A 25,902-nucleotide genomic window follows, 5' to 3' on the forward strand; every position below is an offset into this window, starting at 1 on the left:
ACTGTCGGCCCAAGTCGAAACAGAATCGAAACCGAAACTTAGGAGGGGGACCCACAAGGCTCGTTCTCCTGCCGCTGTTGTTCAATTCCAGGACGGCCACAGAACCGCACCCCGTCCCGGGCGCACCTCAAGGGCGGAGCCCAAAAGCTCAGATCACCATATCTCAGGAATCCAATGTCCAAATCGATTTCTGAAAAGTGCCAGGGTCATCAGCCAAACGTCCTCCACATGAATTCTTGCAGGAAATCAGGATTCAGTCAGGATAAAATGCTGGGAGCGGCGAGGGTCCGGAGAGCGCTGTGCTCAAGCGGCCATCTCGGATGCCCGCCAAGCTCCTCCTCTGTTAACGCGATCTTGAAGTCCTCTTCTCCTTTTAACTTCGCCACCAGAAGTTTAGCTTCCCTCTCTCGAAGAGCCTTGGGGATCCTTTTCTTGCATGAAGAACAGCCTTTGTCGTCATGGTCTGAACTAAGGCACCAAATACATTCTTCATGTGGGTCCATTATCGACATCATTTTGCCGCCCGGTCTTCTTAGTCGACATCTTCGACGAGACAAAGAAGCAAAAAGACAAGGAAAACAGTAACAAAGTTACCAATAGCTAAAGAGATTCCCCGAAACCGTTAGCGTTGACGACGCGGAAAAAAGGGAACTGATGTCATCACGCCGACGTAGGCCTAATAAGGAGTCAGTGACGTCAGTCGGAGTCGCGCGCGATGACGTGCTCCTATGACGTCGTCCACGCCAGCGTGCTACAAAATAATTTTCCGAACGTTGCTGACGCAGGGGGATAGTCACAAGGTGAGGAATCCACTGGCAGATGTATCCATCAGAAAGGCCATTACTTCAACTCCACTACATTATGAAACATTACAAGTCAAAGTTGAGTAATAATAGAACGATAAGGGGAAGGGTTCATGTTGGAAGCTGGCTCTTTATATGACCGCTCAATAAGTTGATATACCATGTAAAGAGTACAGGGGTTACCTTATGAGTGAACAGGGGCTTGCTATGCAATTCCAAAGTGGTCTGTTAGGGGGTAGCGCGGTTGAGCAGGCTTAGGCTTAACATAGAGTGCAAGACACTAGTTAATACACACACGACTCAAGGAGGGGCTCCACACCAATTTATAAATATAGCCAATATCTTTATATATGATTTGGCATCAGAGAAAAATCATTCCGTTTTTAAATATAAATTCTTTTTACTTTAAAATGTGGACAGTGCAATTTCTGAGTTTTGCAATTTTATCCTATGGAAGGAAGAATAAGTTATGCAAACAGGTACAGTACATCGACTTACAGGACCAATCTCCAGGAGTTTAGGTGAATGGTGGGCAAGGTCCAAGACAGCACTAACAGTACACAACCAGCAACACAAGTGCAGCAGGGTGCAAATCAGCATCGGGAGTCCAATGCATTTCAATGGGGATCGGTCACTATAAAAAGAGGCTGCACGTTCTGGCTCGGAAGCCAGTCGATCAGAACCAGTAAGTGGGCTCAGGCCTAGCGATGCTTGGGGGACATCTAGGGCTCTTCTCCAAGTGCAGGTAAATCCTTACTAGAGCAGTCACGGTTGAGGAGGGGCCTGCATGGAGAGGCTGCAGATGATGTTGTGGAGTCTAGGAGAGCTCTGGAGAGCTAGGGAACCTTATTGAGACCAGTGGCCCACATCAACTCGGTGCAGTGGTGGCTTTGGGTGTCAGGTTTTGGAGATTCCAGAAGCCTTAGAGTCTTCTCTGTTGGAGATTCTTTAGAACATGTCTGCTGTTCACGGAAGGTCCCGAGTCTTTTTCGAAGACAGGTAGTCCTCACAGGTTTCTGGAGTCATAGCTGCAGGACGAGTCGACTTTGGCGCTGTTTTGATGAGGGATGCAGACAGGTCGACAGGGTTGTTACCAGTTCTGCCGCTGCTTCTCTCTTCTTGGCTTTTGTGGCTCTTCGGTGTCCTCCCTCTTCTTAGGTCACCAGGATCTGCTTCTCTGCTGCCAGGCACTGCCCTAAATAAATTAATTTAGGGGCTTAAGGGGAGTGAAGGCTAGTAACCAATGGGCTACTGACCCTTGGGGTGACTACGCTCCCTATATAACCACTTCCTGTTGGAAGTGGGCATAATCCTGCCATACAATTCTTAAGTATGCCATCACAAAGATGGCTACTTCTGTAAAAATGGTGTCCCCATCACAGTAGCTCACCTTAGGGGTGGTGCTAGCCTGGAGGTGGCACACCTACCTGACTAGCTCATTTTCCAGCCAGTCCAGGTGAAAAGGGGGCTCTGGACAGGGGGGTGGGTGGCTTTCTCTCTTGTGAGGGGAGCTAGATACGCATTCCAATGGTGGCAGCTTCTTTGATGCTGCCACCACAATGAGGCTAAAGAGCAGGACTGCCTGTAGGAGGGGCTCTTACACCCTCTTCCCAGACATGCTTTTGTTCTGGGTCTCCTGAGAGCAAAGGTTCTCCCCCTAGGAGGTCAGAACAACTTTTCTGTTGGCAGAAACCAGTCAGTAAGGACACCAGAGGCTGGTATGTTTTTAGGGGACACCTCTAAAGTGTCCTCTGGGTGCATGTATTGGTAAATCCAACACTGGCATCAGTGTGGGCTTACCAATACAAGATGCTTGATAGTAAACATCCCTAATTTCTGTGAAACCATCATGTTGCTGGGGAACTCGTTTTCACCAGTGTTCAGCACATGTTTTAAAATGGCTTCCCTTGTCATTTGTACTGGCAGTAATAAGACTGACCAGCACAGGAGCTTATCTGCTCGTGCAGGTATGCCCTCACATGTAATGGGCTGTGAGGCCTGCTATAGGGGTGACATATAAACATAATATGCAGTGGTAGGGGATGTGGCACACAGGGATGTGCGACAAGTTGTGTTTTAACTTTTGTCAGCACGAAGACACGCAGCCTGCAATGGCAGTCTTGCATGTGCTTGGTGAGGGGTCCTTTTTGGTGGAACAGTTCATGATGCAGCCCTTTGGAGACCCCTTTAGTACCCAGGACCTATGTACCAAGGTACAATTTGTTAGGGACTTACAGAGGTTGCTAAAGGTTTTGCCAATTGGGGGAACAATTGCATAGTTTTGGGAAAGAGCTCTGGCCCTGGAGACCACTTGGTTAGCAGGCACCCAGTGCACTTTCAGTCGAAATCACATCATGTACCAGGCAAAAAGTGGAGATGACAGTGTCGAAAAGTGGCAGTTTCCTACAGCTCAATATTTGAATAATAAACAGGGTAAAGTCACCTTAACATAATAAACAAAAGCAATCAAACTAAAAGGTGCAGTGTGATGGGGTCTGTAATGTACTGACACCACCAGTGTATCGAAATGTATTATTTTTTTTTTTTTTTTTTTTTTAAGTATGAACAGTACAATGCCCTGTAGTTTGAACACACACAAATTTACCTTGAGGTTGCAGGAAATCTACCCTTCTCCTTTTAACATCTTTGAGACACCATCTCACCAAATGCCAGAACAGGCATCATGCCCTTTAAACTCAAAGTCCATTTTAGTTGTATGGTTAGTTAATGCCAGAGCTGTAGTCTGGAATACTCAGCACACCAGTGATATTAGTTTTCACTTTGAACTCTACATCTTGTTTCTTACAGAACTTAGTCGCTGAATAACACAATCAACTGTTGCATTGGCAAACTTGCTCCGTGTTGTTAGCATGGTCTCTAGGAAGAGAGATCTCGATAAGCAAGGGCGAGGAGAGGTGCATCATTGGTAAGGATTATTTGTCCTTTAATTCCTCTCAAACTAGACTTATCAATGGATTTGAGTCACCTTTCAGCACTTCAGCTATATACCCTAACTATGCTATAATGCATTTATCAAACTATAACTCCAAGGTATGGCTGCTAGTTTCCAAAACGTTTCTGAGATTATGCTACATGTATCTTGCTCAAAGCTTTGTAAGATGACTGAGAAAGTGCCTCTTTTGACATGCCCCCCCACTCTTTGCCTGGAAAATGATGTGGTTTCAATTGAAAGTGCACAGGGCCTCTGCCAAAGCTCTTTCTCTTAATCTGTACCACGATTGGCACAACTTCAAACCGCCCTGTAAGTCCCTAGTAAACGGTACAGCTGGAACCTAGGGCATTGGAACTGAAGAGGGTCCCCTAGGGACCCCTCACCAAGGCCTTGCAACTGCCACTGCAGCCTGCATGCCTTGGTGCAGACAAAAACAACAAAGTCAACATGGCACACTGCCTGTGTGTCATGTCAAAGCAGCACTATTTAAGGTATGGGTAATGCACCCCTCTAGCAGGCCTTACAAGACCTAAGACAGGGTGCACTATATCTTAGGTGTGGGCACAGCTGCATGAGCAGATATGCCCCTACAATATTTAAGTCTATTCTTAATATTGTAAGTGCCAGGGAAGCCACAGAGAGCACACGGGATGGAAACTCGACAGCTCGAGTTCACCAGGCCCATGATGGCTTCACTGAACCCAGGAGTGTTTGGTACCAAATAAACTCCTCTTAATAAACCCACTATGATGCCAGTGTAGGATTTATTAAGATGTGCTCAGAGGGCATCTCAGAGGTGAACCTGAAAACAACCAACCCTGGTGTGGTCTCTGACTGGCTTTAGGCAGCATGCCCCCACCAGACATGTTTCTGGACTACTGGGTCAAGAGTCCCTGCTCTCAGAGGCCAGAAACGAAGCCCATTCTGGGCGGAGATGTCACACCTCTTCCTCCAGGAAGACACAGTGTTTGAGAGGGAAGCTTCAAAGGCCTTGTCGCCTTTATATTGCCATCCCAGCCTCTATTGCTAGCAGCAGATGGTAGCCCTCGGTTCAAACCAACACTTTTGGCTGGAGAACCAGCTGGAAAACTAAGTGAGAATAGGAGGTGTGTCCCACTTTGCCAACTCGACCATTCATGTGCTGGAGGCGAAGTGAAGCACATTTTTCAGTGCCCATCATTTTGAAGATGGTAGGACTTTTCCAATCAGGGCCAGGGCTATGTTCCACTCCAGGAGGGTGTAGACACCCCAGGAAAACTACGCAACCTGTCACTTCCCTGTAACACCTCTCAAACTAGTATTTAGGTAGCCCCGCCGAAACCCTGAAATCAGATTCCTAACAACCTACAAAGCCCAGACACCAAACAGCCACAATAGCAAGAAAGAGGAAGGACCAGTGACTGACTTGCAAGCAGCCCCGCTGGCCTGTCCGCTGCCTCTTGCCATTGCTAGAAAAGTCTACTTGTCCTGCAGGCCCAGCGACCTCCAAAATCCTATTAGGACTGCCTCTCTTCACTAAAGATCACAATCTCTGGTGGACAGCGCACCCATCCAGAAGAAACCAACTTTACAGAACAAAGAACTCTGCCCTGAGAAACTGTGAAACCGCCTACCAGACCCATCTCTACACCCGAGGCCCACTCCCCGAGTCCTAGTGGCTCACCGGTCCTGCAAAGGTACCCCAGCGATTCTGGGCAAGAGTCCATTGTGGGCGGACCCCTGCTGGACTTCAAGTCAATGCTTGCAGCCTATGCACAACGACCACCCACAACTGCGACCTGCCTAGTAAACTGTTCCCAACAACATACGGCACTCTTGCACCCGAAGCCCCTGGGCCTTGCGGAGGTTGAGCAACGGTGTCACTATGTCCCCTAGCATAAGAATGTACCTGGGCAGCTGTGGGTTTTCTTCATTCAGCCTCCTGGCAGTGCCAATAGCCTCTATTCACCACCTACCTCCCCCACTACTTTACAACGAGCACCCGGTGTTATATTGGCATTCTGCGCCCCTGTGCCGCGGAGGTTGGAAGTTTGGTGCTGCATTGTAGCCCCCCTGTGCATACCATAACCCCTGGAAATTGACCCCTGGCCCTGCTTTACTTACCTGTGAGCAGCACATCTTCGATCATCCCCAGTCATTCGTTAACATTGGGCATCAGACTCCGAATTTGACCTCTGCACTCGTGCACCCTCGTGCCACTGGTGGTGCAGATGTGGTACTAATTTAAACCTTGCCTGGTGTTGACCTTAAACCCCAAAGACTGGATTTGTAAGTAGTGTATTTACCTTCAAAACTGTATTCTTGTTTTCCTCCCCTATGTTAACATTGCTGAATGAGAAATTGCACTAAGTGTCCACTTCTTAAATTGAAAAGTGTTTTTATTGAAAAATAATCTTACCGTGGAACATACATCTTGGTCTTAAAATAAATCTAGAAAGAAGCATAACAGATGTCTTACACTAATCTGTTAGACCTAGGGCTGCTCGACCACACTACCACAAATCGAGCACTCTGAATTTACATTGAGCCCTGTACACTTCTGGGGAAATCTCGCGACTCTTTACACAATATAACCAATTATTGGTACAGCACATAGAGAGCCAGCTTCCTACAATGACTTTCAACATAAAACTATAAACAATCTCAGCTGGTTGAATGTTTTTCAGTTTTTGTATTACCTGCTCTGGGTTTCACTCGTGATCCTGGCTCACCTAAACATGCTTACAGGCAACTAAAGGTATTACAAGCTACAAAAATGTGAAGGGCAAAGATACAGAGGTCTGGCCACTCTTGGTCAGATCGGCAGGCCATTGATTTTTAAGATTCCAATCTCAATGGCTAAAGACAGAGTCTGCCATTGGTAGACTCTGTCTGTGTTGCACAATAAAAGGGGCGACTGGTGTGAAACAATTCAATAACATTTACAAACGATAGACGGTGAACAAGATTGGCACTGTTACAATAATTCAAATAATTGGTCCATATATACCCTTGTCTCCACATATTGATGTTACAGTTTTGTGTGGAAAGAGTACCTTCTATAATAAATTAGCTATTATGAACATTATCATAGCCTCATCTTCAATTTGAAGCATATGATATCTCAAGAGGTCTATTTTCAAACCTAACCAAAGTATTATTCATACTTAAACGCTTTAGTATTCCTTGCCCACCTGAGCACACTACTTTAGGACCCTAACTTCTCATCCATGTTCAATAACTTGCTCTAGGTGCTGGTTCTCATCAGTGCTAAAAACAATTCTTTTTATGCCTTAAATTTGCAAGGGAATTGTACAATATTCTCCTGCCAATCTTCTCCATTACAAAATGCAGCTAAAAAATAACCATCAAGCCATAAAATAACAGAATGTCATTACTGGCAGGACAGATTTAGCTATAGAGTTGTTAAGTTCCATAGAAAATGAGTTCTATGCTGATAATTTTATAGGAAACCACTACGTCCTGCACTGCCCTGATAGCTAGTCTTTCGCTACTCTCAGTGATTTTCTCACTAGTTTGTTCACTTATTGCTACAATTCTCCTCTGGAGGGTGTGTCCCTCTGTCACCAAAAGATGCAGCCTTATAATGCAAAAAAGATGTGGCCCAACCAAAGTGATTGTCGCAAGCCAGCTCCAGGCAAACCTTGGTGAAGTGTCACTTTTAGAAAAAACACAACTGATCTTTTTCCTTGTGCCAACACCACCGTGATCAAAATCGCAGATAACTCTCTGGATATTGATTGAGTGCAAATGGACTTTCTAATTGTTATGGACCTCTCAATGGGGAGACAATGACAACCAATGTATGCTATATAAATGTGCTTATTTAGTCATTTGGTCCTACAAGTTGGACAGAAACAAACCACTAAACACAAACTCTTCAAAAGATTGTTTTTGGATATAACTTTCCTTGAAGATGTGTGTGCCAGTAAAATGTAGCTGTGAAATGAAGTTTGGTGGTATGGAACTCTGCTAGATAATTTATATCAAGAGCACCAGCTAGAAAATAAAGGGTCCAAAATAAGCACGTTAGACAAAGCCAACTACATTTTCAGCTATTATGCCTCAGATTAACTGTTTTTTAGTCACTAAATAATAGCAAAATAGTGTGATTTTCTAGGATCTCAAGAACATTTAATAAAAAGCATGTCGTAGCTCACCTTGGTTATGGCGTTGATCGCGTCCCAGCTCTCATTCAGAACCACTTCATTGGAATCGTTCAAAAGACGGATAAGACCAGAGAGCAGGTTTCTAAGGTGAGCAGTGTAGTCCGCCTTTGTTTTTGCACAGTAGATATTCAGGATAGTGGCAGCAGCCTGCCGCAGGCCCACCTCAGAGTTGCGAGTGGCTTCTAACAAATCCTCAATGACAATCCTCTGTCCCGCATCATCCTCCACAGACAAAATCACTGCTTGGCAGTTTGCCAACTCCTGCAAGAAACACAAAAGTGTAATGTTAAAACATTTTGTTTTTAAAAGAACAGTCAGTGCATAACATCAAGCTCTTGATTTCTTATACCAAGCCCTACCACAAACCTATAAATTGTACCTTTCAGGCATGGAATTACAGAATATGGTCCAAGACTTAAAGTGGTCTCTGTGATTACAGAATGTGATATTCTGATGAGATGAGCAACCAGAGCCTTATTACTTACCAGCTGCTCCCCCTCAGTCCCAAGTCTTTCCTTTAGGGCTGACATCACTGCTGGGAGTATCACGTTGAGGTGTCGTGTCAGAGCATCTCCTGCTACAGAAGAGAGGAAAGCCAGCACTCTGGTGTTCACAGGAGGACATGTCAGCTGCAAGACACAAGTGTTAATTTATAATGAGATGGGAAAACACAATTTTAAATCTTCCATTGGAGAGGGACAGACAGACTTCTATGTTCCAAGATCTCCAATCTTGCTCTCTGAACTTTGCCACATCATGAACAAACTTTATGCCCAATTATTAAGATGATCCTAAAAATATCAAAACTCAGAGATGTACTCTGTACCCCACAACAAACTACCAAATACAGACTACCCAAAATCAATGAACCATATCACTAGCTACGTCCACTTCACATAGTTGCATCTGTAAACCAACTCCAGTCTGTAAGACAGATGACACACAAGTCGCAACTAAGCTTTTCCTTTCTACTTCATCAATGATAGTACCAATATCCAGATATTCATCAGACCCATTTCATTTGCAAAACTTAATTCTCAGGTAAACACTGTGAGTAATGTCTCCCCATCTCACCCTTCTCAGATAAATTGTGATTATAAGGCGAGATATTACCCATAGGCCAGATTCCTAGATGCTGAATTCTCAGATTTTCGATTTTCAGAGAAGGTGTGAACCAGAATTCTCTGAGAAGACAAAGCTAATTCACCCAATTCTATGTCAGGACTGGAGGCGAAGATTATGCCATCTTTCTTCACCTTAATGAACACATGGTAATAACCAATCACAGCACATAGAACCAATGTCTAATCAGGGCTTAGGCAGTCCTACATAGTCCATCAACAGTGTCCTCTGTTCCTCATTCTTCGCTGCTACGCAGCAATTTAAGTACTCAGTTTTCTGTCTAGTGCTTTGTTATGCTAATGATATTTTCAGGACGAGCGCGGCTTCGCGCTGTGCTTATGAGTGCTTGGTTATGCTAATTATGTTGTTATAAGATGAGCGCTGCTTTGCGCTGTATTTTCTGACTGCTAATTCATGCAGCATATGGTAATGAGGTTTCTCTTTGTCGGACGCTGCTTCACGCCGCTTCTCTGATGCTACAAACTAATCGAACAAGTTACTTACCTTCGGTAACGATATATCTGTAAGAAACAGTAGTTAGTATTAGATTCCTTACCTTAGAATATCCCCAGGCGTCAGTCTGGATCCGGAAACTTTTGCGTAGCAGTACCCCTGCGCGTCGGTAGGCGTCGTCTGCAGGCGTCCCCTGCGGCTCCGCGTCCGTCGTCGGCGTCGTGCGCCATGATGACGTCGCTGGAGTATATAGACGCCGCCTCCGCGCGCTGACGTCAGTTCTTTGCACACAGCTTTTCCGCTCCAGAACACGCAGAGCCATGTAAGAACCAACACTGGTGCCATGCGAAACTAAGGCCCTGAAGGGGATGACCTTAACCCTATGTATCAGTTCGCAGAACGGGGAGGATGGGCGGGGCGGTAAGGAATCTAATACTAACTACTGTTTCTTACAGATATATCGTTACCGAAGGTAAGTAACTTGTTCATCTGAAAGAAACAGGTTAGTATTAGATTCCTTACCTTAGAATAGATACCCCAGCAATACCAACCCCGGAGGTGGGTCTGCGAACCAATACAGCCTACACCAGAAAGTCCTGGAGGACAGAACGGCCAAAGAAGCCATCCCTTCGGACTTGACTGTCCAGGCAGTAGTGCCTTGCAAACGTGTGCAGCGAGGCCCACGTAGCTGCCTGACAAATGTCCTGCAAGGGGACTCCCCGGCCCAGGGCAGTGGAAGCCGCCGTGGCCCGAGTGGAATGGGCTCTCAGCCCAACAGGAGGCTCCTTCCGAGCTAAAGAGTAACACGCTTTGATGCACAGGACGACCCACCGAGAGATGGATCGTTTATGCACCGCCCTTCCCTTCTTCGCACCCACGTAGCCAACAAACAGTTGGTCATCCACCCGGAACTGGCGTGTGCGATCCATATAAAATGAAAGCGCACGTTTTGGGTCCAGACGATGGAGCCGCTCTTCATCCTTTGAAGGATGCGGAGGCGGGAAGAAGGAGGGTAAGGTGATGGACTGCCCGATGTGAAAAGCAGAAACTACTTTGGGCAGGAAAGAAGGTCTAGTTCTAAGAACCACCTTGTCTGGATGAATGGACAAGAAAGGAGGTTTGACAGAAAGAGCCTGGAGCTCACTCACTCTCCTGGCAGAGGTGATGGCAACCAGGAAGGCCGTCTTTAAAGTCAGAAGACGGAGAGGACAGGAATGAAGCGGCTCAAAGGGAGCGCACATCAAGAAAGTCAGAACCAGGTTCAAGTCCCACTGAGGCATCACGAACGGAACAGGTGGATACATGTGCGTGATGCCCTTCAAGAATCTTGTTACAATAGGGGACTTGAACAAAGATGGCTGATCAGGTAGCCTTAAGAAGGCGGAAAGGGCAGAAAGGTAGCCCTTGATAGTGCCCAGAGCAGAGCCCTGCTGGGCAAGAGAGAGAAGAAAGAGGAGAACCTCGGAGAGAGGGGCAGAAAGGGGATCCACAGCCTTTGCTGTGCACCATGCCACAAATCTGTTCCACCGGCAGGCGTATACCGACTTTGTGGAGGGACGCCTGGCTGCCAGATTCACATCACAGACTTCAGGAGGCAAGTCAAATGGCCTCAACTGTCGCCGCTCAATCTCCATGCATGGAGGTGGAGACTGGACAGGTTCGGGTGGAGGACCGTCCCCTGCTGCTGCGACAGAAGGTCCTCCTGAAGGGGCAGGCGGATCGAGGGACCGACTGACATGCTGAGTAGCTCGGGATACCAGTACCTTCGAGCCCAGTCCGGACCCACAAGGATGACTTGGGCCCGGTCGCGCCTGATCTTCTTCAGCACTCTGGGCAGAAGTGGTATAGGTGGAAAGGCGATGTGAAGGTAAACACCCAGGCTATCAATTAAACAGAAACCAGCTATGTATTCGACTGAAATATTCCCTAAAGTTAGAAACTTTAAACCATAACACAAACAAATATAATGATATCAAAAATAGTATTTTTTAATAAAAACAAAGATAAATTTATACAATGTGAACATATAATTATAATAGATTATCGATGCAAAAATGATGAGTTTTCTAATTGAAGAAAACATAAATTTAAAACATATTAAGATAGACACTGATACATATTCTTTCTAAAGTTTTTTGTGGCTGTTGAGTTTGAGTCAACGCGTTTCGACACGTCGTGGTGTCTTCCTCAGGACAGTTATACGTTCAGCCAATATGTCTGACTGCGATCTCTCTTCAAGATTTACCAGCCAAAACCTTCATTAAAAACCAGACTGATTGAGGCACCGTTATTTTCATTTTCTAAGATTCGGCATGTGTAACCTTTGTTTTAATGGTACACTGCTCCCATCTCAATCAGGCTGTATTTCTACCACACTGTGGTTGTCTTCATAAAAACGATTTCTCTCCAAACTTATTGGTAAAAAAGAGGCATTGAAAGTGTCATTTAAAAATCCCTCTCGCAGTCGCTAGGTGATTTGCAGCCCAAATCCGTCACGTTTTCAGGGAATTCGAGCTTTCAGTGTAGAGCGGTAACTTAAGAGGCTCTTGTTCCTTACATGCAGACCGTTAGTGGTTACCGCTGTTGGGGATCGCGCTGCATAGAAGACGGGTTTCCTCGTTTTTTCCTTCTTTAAGCGATTCAAACCTCCAGCGCGGAGCGGCAATTCTCTTAAAGGAATCTTGTTTCCTTCACGCGGGCCGTCAGGGATTCCCGCTGTTGACAATAGCGTTGCATAAAAGGCGGGTTTCCTCGTCCGATACCCTTTCGCTGCGGGGACCAATTAAGTATGATGATGTGCGCTTACTCGTGGGCGGACTCTATACTTTAGGCAGAGTACCTTTACTCGCGCTCTTTCTCCCTCTGGGGATGGTCCAATCGGCGGGCGGCTTGTAACGGCAGGAATTCAGAGGATAGGTGGAAAGGCGTACAACAGACCGCAGCTCCACTCGCGCCGAAAGGCGTCGCCGTGCGAGTGCCGTCTTGGAAACTCCAACGCGCAGAACTGATGACATTGCGCGTTCTCTTCTGTGGCGAATAGATCTAACCAAGGCTCTCCCCATTGCAGAAAGAGGCCTTTCGCCACGTCAGAGTTCAGACGCCATTCGTGATCCACCGAGCACCGACGGCTGAGTTCGTCCGCCCTGGCGTTCAGAGAACCTGCCAGGTGTTGAACCGTCAGAGTCACGCCCTGACGTTCCAGCCATTGCCAGAGACGCAGGGCCTCCTGGCAAAGGGTCCACGACCCCACTCCGCCCTGCTTGTTGCAGTACCACATGGCGGTGGTGTTGTCCGTGAACACCTGCACTACACTCCCGTTGACAAAGGGGAGGAATGCCTTCAGTGCTAGGCGAATCGCCCGCAGCTCCAACTGTTGATATGGAGCCGGGACTCCGCCGGAGACCAGATGCCTCTGATCTCCGCCTCTCCCAAGTGGCCTCCCCAGCCCTGGAGGGACGCGTCCGTCACAACTACGTGCTCCGGCTGGGGAAGGGAGAGGGATCTGCCTCTGACCCAATCGCGGTCTGTAAGCCACCACTGCAACTGTCTCGCAGTGCCCTCCGAGATCAGGACATGGTCGGATAGGTTGCCTTGATGCTGGGCCCACTGAAACTTCAGGTCCCACTGCAGAGCCCGCATCCGCCACCGGGCGTGATGCACCAGAAGGATGCAGGAAGCCATCAGCCCCAGCAGCCGCAGCGTCAACCTGACCGAAACCCGGGATAACGGCTGAAAGATGGGAATCAAAGCCTGTATATCCCGGACCCGCCGTTCCGGAGGATAAACCCGAAACTGCGCCGAGTCGAGACCGCTCCGATGAAGAGGAGCTTTTGAGAGGGACACAGGTGTGATTTCGGCACATTGATGGAAAACCCCAGCTCGTGCAGGAGGTCTGCCGTCATCTGAAGGTGGTGGACGACTGTCTGGGGCGAGCCCGCCTTCAACAACCAGTCGTCGAGGTAGGGGAAGACTGAAACCCCCAACCGGCGCAGATGAGCTGCGACCACCGCCATCACTTTCGTGAACACCCGTGGGGCGCTGGTAAGGCCGAATGGGAGCACGATAAACTGAAAGTGCTCGTGGCCTACCGTGAACCGTAGGTAACGCCGGTGGGCCGGCAGGACGGGGATGTGAAAATACGCATCCTGCAAGTCCAACGCCACCATCCAGTCTTGCGGGTCTAGAGCAGCCAAGACCTGAGCCAAAGTCAACATCTTGAACTTCTCCTTCCGGAGGAAGCCGTTGACGTTCCGTAGATCCAAGATAGGACGCAGGCCCCCCTTGTCCTTCTTGGGTACCAGAAAGTAGTGGGAATAGCAACCACACCCTACTTCTGGCCCAGGAACGCGCTCGATGGCCCCCTTGGCCAAGAGGGCCGTAACTTCCTCCTGCAGAAGTGTCAAGTGGTCCCCCGACACACGGTGGTTCTGCGGTGGCATGGCTGGAGGAGTGGTCTCGAAGGGGAGGGAGTAGCCCCTTCGGACAAGCTGCAGCACCCACCTGTCCGATGTGATAGTGCGCCAGCGGGAGTGGTGATGGCGAACCCTGCCAAACACTGGCGTCACATGGGCCTGAAAGCACGGACTAGGAGGATTTGGAGGCTGTTGCTGCGGGGGGAGGTGTGGTCTGACCTCGCAGTTGTCCCCGACCGCCTCCACGGCGGAATCCACGGCCGCCACCGCGTTGAGAAGTGTTCTGCGGTGCGTGGCTGGCAGCACGTGTGGGACCGCCCCTTCCTTGGCCACGAAAGGAGCGAAACAAACCCGTTTGCTGGCGCTGGGTCGAAAGACCCAAGGACTTGGCCGTGACCCTGGAGTCCTTGAAGCGCTCCAGCGCGTGGTCCGCCTTGTCGCCAAACAGGCGACTGCCATCGAACGGCATGTCCATCAAAGTATTTTGGACATCTGCCGAAAAATTGGCGGATCTCAGCCAGGCGTGGCGACGAATCGCCACCGTCGTGGACATCGCTCCGCCCAGCGAGTCGGTCGTATCAAGACCACACCTGATGGAATATCTTGCTGCATCTCGGCCTTCAATCATAGCCTTGCCGAGCTTTGCCCGTACCTCCTGCGGGCATTCAGGCAGCAACTCCGCGACCGTATCCCACAGAGAGTGGGTGTAGCGGCCCAAGAGGCATGCAGTGTTGCAAGACCGCAGTCCCAAACTCAGGGACGAGATGACCTTCTTTCCATACTGGTCGTACCTCTTAGATTCCCGGTCGGGCAGGGCCGACGGGAATGCGGTCTGGGAAGTTGAGGCCTGGATCACCAGACTCTCAGGGGTGGGATGGGTGGACAGGAACTTGGGGTCGTCCGGACACGAACGGTGGCGTCTGGCAACGTTCCTATCAACAGGCGAACCTGAAGCGGGCCTGGACCACGTGCCCAAAAGAACGTCTGTCAAGGCTTCGTTGAACGGCAGTAGAGGCTCCTGCGGGCATGCCTGCGGTTTGAAGACCTCGGTGAGGATGTTAGGCCTCACAACCGCGACGGGGAGCTCAAGGTGTAAGGCCTTGACAGCCCTCATCAACACCACTGAATAAGCAGCCCCAGCCTCCGAGGCCACAGTAGGAGGCGAGACAAAACCAGGGTTAGGAGAGTCGTCCAGACCACTGGCGTCACCCAAGTCACCTGTCCAGTCCACGTCGTACTGACACTCGTGGGTCAGAGCGTCCTCAGACGCCTCCCAACCCTCTCCATAATCTACATCCTCACCATATTCTGAGTCAACGATGTAGACCGGCTCCTCGGGGTCAATGGGCCCCATTGGCGCCGGACTCGGCGTCGGGCGACGCCGGTCCGACTCCGCGTCCGGAGTTGGAGAGGGAATGGGGGTGGCGCCGCCCGGAGCCGGCGCCGGAGCCCCGACACCGGCCGGAGCCGGCGTCGGAGGCCCGGCGCCGCGCAGAGGCGGCACCACGGGTTGCCCCGATGGAATCGGCGCCGGAGAGGCCGGTGGACCAGCCGGCGTCGACCCTGAAGGGCCCAGCGGCGCCGGGGCCGGAGCCGGGGCCAGAGCCGCCGGCGGCGTCGGGGCCGGAGCACTTGACGGCGTCGGGGCAGGAGCACCCGAACCGCTCGGGCCCCCGGACGGGACCACCGGGCCCGCAGGCGCCGTAGGCCCCGTCGGAGGAGACAGTGCCCTCATGGCCATGAGGAACTCCTCTATCTCCTCGCGCGACGCGCCTTGCCCAGGGACCGTCTGGTATGGAGCAGGCAGCGTCGGCAACCCACGCGGAGCCGCAGGGGTGGGGCCACCCGAACCCCCGGCCGCATCGCGCGAGCGTCGGGGGTACGATGACGACACCCCGACTTCTTGTGTTTCTTACCGGAGGAACCAGAGGAGTGGTGACGACTTCCGGAGCGCTCGTGGTGGCTCCGCGACCGCTCCCGCGACCGCTCCCTCGACCTCCGGCCGGACCGGGACCGCTCTCGACGCGGGGCCGACACCCGGAGCTCGAGTAGCTTGCGGGACCGCTCCCGTCTAGCCTTACTCGTCAAGGCCCGGCAGTCGACGCAGGAGTCCACGTCGTGGTCCGGGCCCAGGCACCGGAGGCAGAGTCGGTGGTGGTCCGTGACCGACATCGTGCGGTCACACCCGTCACAATTCTTAAAACCGGGCATCCTACCGGCACCTTAAGAAGTAGAAGTAATTCAAAAACTTTGGTCAAAATACCGGAGTACTGCTCTTCGGATCTGCGCTAACTGGCGCGGAAAAAAGAAGAACTGATGTCAGCGCGCGGAGGCGGCGTCTATATACTCCAGCGACGTCATCACGGCGCCGACGACGGACGCGGAGCCGCAGGGGACGCCTGCAGACGACGCCTACCGACGCGCAGGGGTACTGCTACGCAAAAGTTTCCGGATCCAGACTGACGCCTGGGGATATTCTAAGGTAAGGAATCTAATACTAACCTGTTTCTTTCAGATTGTGGCTTTGTGCGCTTGATTAGCGACGCGTGTGTTTTTTTTCTAGTAGAGCGTTTCTTTTCAGATTTGTGCGCTTTGATTGGCAGCGCGTGTACTTTTTCCTCCAGCAAAACGGATTCTGTCAAGTGCCTTTCCACAGCATGTGGGCTGCACTGTGGAGATTCTAGCCACGGGCACAGTCTCCCGTCCTTACGCGGATTCTGGCTGGTTGTGGTTCCCTGGCCTCGCGCCGCCAGAGGGTGTGGCAGGCAGTACAGTGCGGCGACGTTTGATCTCTCTTGAGGAGTTTTCAAACGTCGCACGCGCGTTTCTGGTGAACCGGATCTGAGGGAGACGCCTTGAGGGGTGTAGAATGGCGGTTGTGAGCGATTGAACTGCAGTTTTTTTTCCTGTGCTCACGCTCCGTGCCTTGGCTCACAATCTCCTGTTGAAGGCAGAGCCTGTACCCAAAGCTGACGCTTTTTACGCCTTTTAAGGTCTTGTATTAATAAAGGGCCAGCGTTGTCCCTGGGCTTGGACCCTTATATTTCTGCGGTTTATCCGCACGCATAAAATTATTTAGGCTGCCACCCAGCCTGTTAAAGCCATAGCTTGCGGGGCCAGTGTTTAAACACTTTGATTTATTGTGCGACGCTAGTCAGGGCGTCAGTATGGAGTATTATGAGGATGACTATCAGGAGGAAGACCCCCTGTAGGAGAGTGGGGTCTGCAATCCTATGGTCACCCCAGATTTTTGCTTTTTGCTTCACTGGTTTACGACTTTCCCTGGCTGTGGGCCTGCTAATCAGACCCACAGCCTAGCTGTTCTCTCTCTAAATTGACAACCATGTACTTTAGGTGCATTTACCAATTGGTACTGGGCCATCTTATCAGTCCCTGTACAGTATACCTTAGGTATCCAGGGCATAGGTGTACCCAGGGCCTACCAGGGGCTGAAGCATGTATTATGTCACCCCTGGCTGGCCATCTAAAACTGACACAACTGGCTGCCCGACAGCTGGGGCAAGGTGGTGTAATCACCCTTTGCTGTAGATATAGTAGACCTATATCTAACCCTAAAATGGACACATATCCTCCTATCAGTCACTCCTATGGCAGGCCTTAACAATCCTGAAGGCAGAGTGCTTGGAATTATGTGAGATGGTGCTCTGGCATGAGCTGAGCCCGTCTGCAGCTTGCGGAACCAAGTCCTAATAGCTGTTCCATGATAACGCTATACCATATACTCTTAAGTGCATTATCGATCTCGCGGTTGAATGCTAACTCTGGTATAGCATTATCAAAACATGTTGAGTAAGGTGTCATACGAATTGGAATACTACCCCCTCGCCAATTCTGGCGACGGGGGTAGCATTCCACCCTTCTAGAGGGACACGACATGTATGTAACTGTGAACCCCGGTTAAAAGTTAACTCGAGCCTTGGCATCACAAAATGGATGCTGCCACCACAGACACAAGTCTGACCTCCTGCTGCTGGGAGTCCTTCCAGCGAGGGCGGCTTGGACAAAGGGTTTCCTGCCTTGGGAGGTGCTAGCACCACATAGACAGGATTTTGTGTATTGGGTAGGATAGGATTGAAAAGAATGAAACATGCCTGGGGCACACAAGGTGCCCTGTGCATACACCGGTTCAAACCAGTTGCTGGGGCACACCAGCCCCAGCTCTGGTGGGAAACCGGACAAAGGATAGGGGGTGTAACCACCCCCCTTCCTGGTCCCACCCAGGGGAGGGACCTAGTCAGTAGTGCAGCCCCCTTTAGCAGGATAAAGGTAGGAGCTGGTCCCATTCCAAATCAGATTATCCTGAACAACTTTGTAAGAAGAAACTCTGGACTTCGAAGTTTGCTCCACAGAAGACTGAAGAATCTCCCTTGTGGGCAAGGAGTGTCCACCCTGCATCTGCAGGCACCATCAAGCGTCCAGCGGCTTCCCTTTGTCGTCTTCCTTCCAGGATCCAGACTTCAGAGCCCGACGAGACCCGGATTCCCAGACCTCAACTCACATCTGCAGCAAAGCTGAGACCCGTGGGTGCGACGAGACACGTGGGACCGGCCATCTTGAACGAACCTGCACTTCGCTTCCAGCACGACTCCCGAGGTAAACTCGACCAAGTGCTTTGGGGACTGAGAAGCCCCAGCCCCGAGCAGCCCCTGCACCGAAGATCAGCCCTCCAGCATCCACAAGATCTGCGCGGGGCCCTTCTGCTTGTTTGCTGCTCGACGCGTTGTCTGGTCACTTGCCGGCTGGCTAGTGGCCTCCTAGATGATGAACCTTTGAATCTTTGCTGCTGGTCTGGTTGCTCCAGACTGGCCCTTGCTCCCTTCCAAAAGAGGGGCACCCCGGACTCTCCTAGTCCGCACCAGACGCTTTCTCCACTCACCGCGTGGGTTGCCTTTGCCAAGGCCTGTTGACGCCGATTCCGGATCCAACACCGCCGTCAGAGAGAGCCTGCGTGGGACAGCTCGTGCCTCCATCCTGGTCGTCGAAGACACCTCCTGGTCCACGTGGCTGCAGAGTCAAGCGTCCACTCTTCACCTGATCGCGACGACGACATCTGGTTCCTTCCTGGTTCCACTCCAGTCACTGGCTAGTGACTGTGAACATTGTCCCCTCTGCTTTCAGGTCTTCTTCTTCACGATCCACCCTTGGATCGCACCGGACATCTTCCTCCTGGTCGCCTGCAGCATCTTTTCTTTTAGGCTCCATTGACTTCAACGCGAGAACCCGACACACTTTGGCACCTATGCACCCGCAGCCCGTGTGTGAGGTAACGAGAGCATTTCGGTGCTCAAGGGTAGTTTAACTATCCTAGTGTCCAGTTCCACAGTCGTTTTAGTCCTAACTAGTCAGGATTGTCCGTACTCACCTTTAACTTGAACTGTACTGTCCATAGACGTTGTTACGCATCTAACGTGTGAGTTCACACTCTGCACACGCGTCCCGTGGGCCTCCTATTACTTACCTAAGGTGAAGATAGCGTAGTCCTAGCAAACCTCCAGCCTCTGGACAGCTCCATTTCTTTTATCGACTCTCACATTCCACTTACTTAGTATAAGGTTTGTCGTGCCTCTAAGGCACCATTGTAATTTTGTGCAACTTGTCGTATTTTTCGTAAGAGATTGTCATGTGCTTAGCCCTCTGACCTCATAAAGAGTTCAGAGGTGTTGTTATTAATAAATATACTGTTTATTTTCATAACAACCTGTGTGGTGTCCTTTCATCTGGTATTCAAGGGGTTATATTGTGGTAAAACAGCTGGCTTCACATGCCAAAAGAGTTTAGCCTAAGACTGCTTTGTCCATGCTACCATTAGGATAGCTGGTCTATAAGGTTGACTTACAACCAATCACCATAAGGGTTGGTTGGAGTGATACAAGGTGATCACTAGAACTAGTGAGCATCATATATCAGACCAACTTCTCACACCCCCTCACTGACATGCCTTGGGGTGATGCTTTCTATGAGGTGGTTGATACCTCTATTTACAAGGTTGTTGACCAGGCTATCTTCCCTCTTGAGGATAGCTTTTCACGCCAGATAGAGCAAGCCTTTGCCAAGATTTCTCAGCAGATCGCTCCTCCTGTTCCGTCTACTTCTGCTCAGGACCCTCCTAGCCCCCCACCACCTAAACGTTCCTGCGAGGCGGGTGTGGATGGGGATGCTTTCGACCGCCTTAGGCAGGCCTTTATGACTAGTCGCCCGGCGGTTCCTGCCACGGTTCCCCCTGCCCAAGGCATAGGTTCTCCTTCAGGTCAGTCTCCCCTTCCTGCTATTAGAGTTCCTCAGGCTCTTCCTGGGACATCTCAGGATCCCCCAGTACCGCGGACATGTTGGATCCCAACAACATATTTCACCCGCTGTCATCTGAATGGACCCCAGCAGATAAAGTTGCTGCTTATGTGGCCGCCCACATACGACGTCCTCTTGAGAAAGAGGCTCGCAATTGTTTGCGGGTGGAATGTCCCCGCCCTAGATGGTAAGGTAGCCTTGACGCCCCTATATCGACTCGCGGATGGGCACCTTTCTCCAGAAATTCATAAGGGACCCCAAAAAGGGGATAGATAGATACTGGAGGACCTGCCAGGATAAACTCCTGGACGCTCTAGGCCAGATTACAAAAATTCTAGATATGGCAGAGGAGGCGAAAGAGTCCGGCTCTATTATTTCCCCCGAGACCCTCTCAGGATGGGCACAACGAGTTGTCATTTTTATGGGAAATGTAAATTGTGCACTTTCCACAGAGAACCGCCGGTCCCTGCTCATCAAAATTGACCCGGCGTTAGGGGACCTGGCGGATTCGGTAGCGGGCGCTGTCGCCCAAGGGGGCCTCTTTGGCGAGCCCTTCGTGAAGGAACTCGGCAAATTTGTAAACACCTTCACTTCGCTGGATTGAGCTCAGTCCACAATCAAAAAGGTGTTCCCTCGTGTTTTACGCGGGGCCGGCCGAGGGAGGGGCCGCTCGGCTGTTCGCCAACAACGCCAGGACAACCAAAGAGGCTCACATCAGTACCAGGAACAATCCAGGTTCGGAAACTTTTCCCCACAAGAGGAAGGAGGGTTAAAGGGAGAGGATACCGTGGAGGAGCTGCAGCCTCTAGCCTAGGTGAGAGTTCTCTCTTCTTGGCCACAAAGCATAGGCGGGCGGTTGGCACAGAATTTTCAGGCTTGGTTGACCACCACACGAGATGCGTGGGTTCTCCAAACTGTGAGGGGCTTCCATATAGAGTTCGAGGGGACCCCGGTGCAAACATCCCCCCTCGTCCGATCCAGTTTTCAGTTCAGGACCCTCTCCTAGTGAACGAAGAGGTTTCTTCTCTGCTCAGGAAGGGCGCTATCTCCCTCACTACCCAACATACCTGGTTTTTTTTTTAGCAATATCTTCCTGGTCGACAAGACCGATGGTGGCAAGAGGCCGGAGATCAATTTGAGCGATTTCAATCAATGGCTGGTTTACCGCCATTTCAAGATGGAGGGAATCCATCTCCTAAGGGACGTCCTCCGGCGGCTCGACTGGATGGTTCGGTTGGGCCTCAAAGATGCTTATCTGGTGATTCCGATTTTCCCGCCACACCACACTTACGAGTTCACGTCTCTCCCGTTAGGCCTCTTATCAGCCCCTTGGTGTTTTACCAAGGTTTTCAAGCCAGTAGTGGAATTCCTACGGTCCAGGGGTGTTCGGATAATCGTATACCTCGACGACCTACTCTTGATGGCGGCTTGTCCCAAGCGCCTGTTGCAGCATCTGCAAATGGCGATATCGCTCCTTCAAGATCTAGGGTTTGTACTCAACGAGAAAAAGTCCCTGTTGCAGCCCACCCAGAACATTACATTCTTGGGATTCGTCAAACTCCACGGTCTCCACACTCAGCCTTCCGGGCAGGAAGGTGACCAAGTTCCGTCACAAACTGCGTCGCTGTGAGAAGTTGGCCTGATGTGCAGTGCTCACTATTCTAGTGATCACTATATATCAGTCCAAACAACCCTTATTGATTATTGGTTGTAAGTCAACCTTATAGACCAGCTATCCTAGTAGCATGGATACGAGCAGTCTAAGGCTAAGACTCTAGAGGGCGTGTTAAGCCAGCTGTTTTACCATCACATTACCCCTTGAACACCCAGTGAAAGGACACCACACAAGTGTTATGAAAATAAACAATGTATTTATTAGAATCACAACAACCCTGTACTCTTTATGAGGACAGGGTGCTAGGCACACAACAAAACTCTTACGAAAATACTTAAGTTAGCACAGTATATACAAATGCCCGAGGGGCACGAAAAACCATATACTCTAAAAGTGGAATGCGAAATTACTAGCAGGTAAGTACAGTACTAATAGGCTTTGGAATCGCTAGGACTTGACTATGGAATCGTTAGATTACTTCTAGGAGGCCTAGGGGACTCGGGTGCAGAGTGTGCACTCTCACGCGGGATGCGGGACAAAGTCTATGGAAGCTAGTAAAGTTAAAGTTAGTGTTCACGGGCGAACCCGACCTGGTAGGGAGAAAACGACAGTGGATCCTGACCCTTGGATAGTGAGGCTATGCTGGGACACCGAAGTGCCGAAGTTACCTAGCCCAGGGGCTGCAGCTGCATAGGTCTCAAAAGACGTCGGGAATCCTCGTTGCCGGACCAGGAGCCTGGAAGAAAGGAGTTGCTGGCAGGCGACCAGTGAAGATTGTTCGAGTGATCCAAGCCTGGATCGAAGAGGGATGACACCTGAAAGCAGAGGGGACCAAGTTCGTGACTACTAGCCAGTAGTCAGTGGGCACCAGGAGGGCACCGGATGGTAGTCACCTCGACTAGGTGAGTGGGCGACGCTGTGCTCTGCAGATCTCACGGACCAGGAGGCGTTGTCGGCGACCAGGATGGAGAGGCGAGCTGTCCCACGATGGATGAAGCTGTCGGCGTCGAAGTACCCAGGATTGGGCAACAAGCCTTGGCTAATTCAAGCCCACGCGGTGGACTCAAAATGGCGTCTTGAGTGGACCAGGAGGGTCCGGGGTGCTCCTCTTCTGGAAGGGAGCAAGGGCCAGTCTGGAGCAACCAGACCAGCAGCAGAAATGTCGTCAGGCGTCGTTCAGAAGGCCACAAGCCAGCGGGCTAGTAGCCAAACAACGCGGTGAGCAGCAAAAAGCAGAAGGGCCCCACGCAGATCGTGGAGATGCTGGGAGGCTGCACTTCGGTGCTGGAGCTGCTCAGGGTCGGGGCTTCTCGGACCCCAAAGCACTCACCAGGAAATTACTCGGCGGGCTTGCTGTGCAGAAGTCGTGCAGTCTTGCAATAGTCGGTCCCTTGAGGTCTCGTCGCACTCACGGTTCTCAGCTTGGCTGTAGAGGTGAGTAGAGGTCGGAGGTGCCAGGGAAGCCGGGTCTTGTCGAGCTGGGCAGTCGGGTTCCGGAGGAAGGACTTACAGCAGACCGCAGTGTTCTTGTGATGGTGCCTGCGGATGCAGGGTGACTACTCCTTAGTCACAAGGGAGAATCTTGAAGAAGAAATCTTGATGTCCTTTCGTAGAAAGTCGTGTCTTGATTCCAAAGATGATCTGATTTGGAAGGGGGCCAGTCCCTACCTTTATCTGGGAAAAGGGGGCTGGCACGCGACTAGGTCCTGCCCTATGGGTGGGACCAGGAGGGGGGTGGTTACACCCACTTCCTTGGCGGGCTTTTCCCCAGCACAGGGTCCGGAGTGTCCCTGGAACTGGTTCAAGCCAGCCTATGCACAGTGAGCACCGGGGTGCCACTTGCAGTCACCTTCCTCTGAAGCCCTGCCTACCTACAATACACAAAATCCTGTCTGGGACGGTGCTGGCACCGCCCCTGGCAGGAAACCCTTTGTCCTTATCTCCTGCTCTGGGAGGACTCCCAGCAGCAGGAGGGCAGACTTGTGCCTCGGTGGCAGCATCCATTTTGTGGAGCTGAGGCTCTGTTTGACTTTAACCGGGTTTATAGGTTACAGGCATGTCGTGTCCCTCTAGAAGGGTGGAATGCTAACCCCGTCGCCAGAATTGGCGAGGGGTTAGTATTCCAATTCGTATGACACCTTACTCGACATGTTTTGATAAAGCGATACCAGAGTTGGCATATAACCGCGAGGATTATAATGCACTTAAGAGTATATGGTATGCGATATCATGGAAACGGCTAAGGGATGGATCCCGAAAGCCGCAGACAGGCTCAGCTCATGCCAGAGCACCATCTCACACGATTCCAAGCACTCTGCCTTCAGGATTGTCAAGGCCTGCCATAGGAGTGACTGATAGGAGATCTGTGTGCCCATTTAGGTTTAGATATAGGAATACTATATCTATAGCAAAGGGTGATTACACCACCTTGCCCCAGCTGTCGTGCAGCCAGTTGTGTCAGATTTAGTTAGTCAGCCCAGGGGTGGCATAATACATGCTGCAGCCCCTGGGAGACTTCTGGGTGCACCTCAGCCCTGGGTACAGGGACTTGGAGAGGGCCCAGTGCCAATTGGATATGTACCTAGGGTACATGGAATCCATTTTAACAGAGAGAGCAGTGGGCCTGGGGTCCTGATTAGCAGGGCCCCAGGTCAACTAAGTCAGAAAACCAGCAAAACACCAGGCAAAAAAGTTGGGGGCAACCATAGTCAGGGATCTACCTTCCTACAGTCGCGTTCTCACCAAACAATGGATTTCCCTTCGCCAGCTAGCTTGGTGGTAGGTCTCTTGTCCTCTTCCATCCAAGCCATCTTCCCGGGCCCGCACCATTACAGGGCCCTGCAGCGCCTCAAATGATTCTTCCTTCGCAAAAGGCTATCCGTATTCACACTAGATTTGCTTGTCCATCGAGGCAAGGTCCGAGATTCAGTGGTGGTTGGACCACATGGAAGCTTTGAACGGAAGAGCAATCTTCGGTTCCGCTCCGGACATGGTGATAGAATCGGATGCCAGCCGGCTCGGTTGGGGTGCCAGATGCGGAGATCTCTCTACAGGAGGCTTGTGGTCACCCGACGAACAAAGATTACACATAAACTGTTTGGAGCTTCTGGAGGGGTCCTTTGCGGTACGTTGTTGGACAAATGATTCAGTGCAGTCGTGTATTCTCCTGAAGATGGAAAACATCTTGGCAGTCCGCTATGTGAATCATCCGGGGGGCACGAAATCAAAAGCCATGTCAGGTCTCGTGGCAAGTTTATGGCAGTATTGCCTCGAGAATCAAGCCTCCGTCATGGCGGAGTACCTCCCAGGTAGGGACAACCTAGAAGCCGATTTCCAGTCTCGCCACTTTCGGGATTCCAGTCTCTGGCGTTTAGAACAGTCAGTCTTCGCGAAACTGAGCGAGCCTTGGGGCCCGTTTGCGCCCAGGCTGGATCACCAGATCCCGCGTTTTATCAGCTGGCAGCCGGATCCTCTGGCAATAGCTACGGATGCGTTCCTTCAGAATTGTAGTGTGGAGCAGGGCTACGCGTTCCCGCCCTTCGCGATGATTACGTTCCGGTTCTTCTGCAACTTTCTTGGTATTTTCCAATACTACTCCCCCAGTTTCCGACTCTCCTCGTGAGTCCGGACGGGTCTCCTCACCAGCTGGTGGTCAAAAACTCACTGAGGCTCATGGTGTGGCGGATTTCAGGAGCAGATGGGAAGCCTCTGGCCTTTCGCGAGAGGCTGAGTCCTTCATCTCTAAGGCATGGGCGGACAGCACGGTCAAAAGGTACAGATCCGCATGGAACAGATGGACCCGTTGGTGTGTGCGATGGGGTCTCGATCCCTTAGTAGCGGAAGTGGTCCACATCACAATTTTTTGGGCACAACTGGCCTCCGACGGTCTGGCTTATCGGTCGGTTAATACCTTCAGGTCGGCTGTGTAGTCTGGCCACGTTCCAGTGGATGACTACCCTGTGGGCGAACACCCCTTGGTTTTGTCGTCTTATGCGAGGCATACGCCTCTCCCTTCCTCCGGAGCCACGCTACTCCGCTCTATGGGATGTTAATCAAGTCCTTAACCTGT

General features: G+C 50.8%; 1 protein-coding gene across 2 annotated transcripts in view; it reads right to left on the reverse strand.

The window, feature by feature from the left end:
- Positions 1 to 25,902, reverse strand: part of GCN1 (GCN1 activator of EIF2AK4) — a 728,660-nt gene that overhangs the window by 150,661 nt on the left and 552,097 nt on the right. For both annotated transcript variants that reach the window (XM_078667658.1, XM_078667659.1), the window contains exons 48-49: positions 8,411 to 8,554; positions 7,917 to 8,186 (exon numbers count right to left, since the gene is read on the reverse strand). In XM_078667658.1, coding sequence (XP_078523784.1) covers positions 7,917 to 8,186; positions 8,411 to 8,554 — 414 coding nt within the window. The remainder of the gene's footprint in view (positions 1 to 7,916; positions 8,187 to 8,410; positions 8,555 to 25,902) is intronic.

The sequence above is a fragment of the Lissotriton helveticus genome, chromosome 11 (assembly GCF_964261635.1).
Source record: "Lissotriton helveticus chromosome 11, aLisHel1.1, whole genome shotgun sequence".
Taxonomy (NCBI): domain Eukaryota; kingdom Metazoa; phylum Chordata; class Amphibia; order Caudata; family Salamandridae; genus Lissotriton; species Lissotriton helveticus.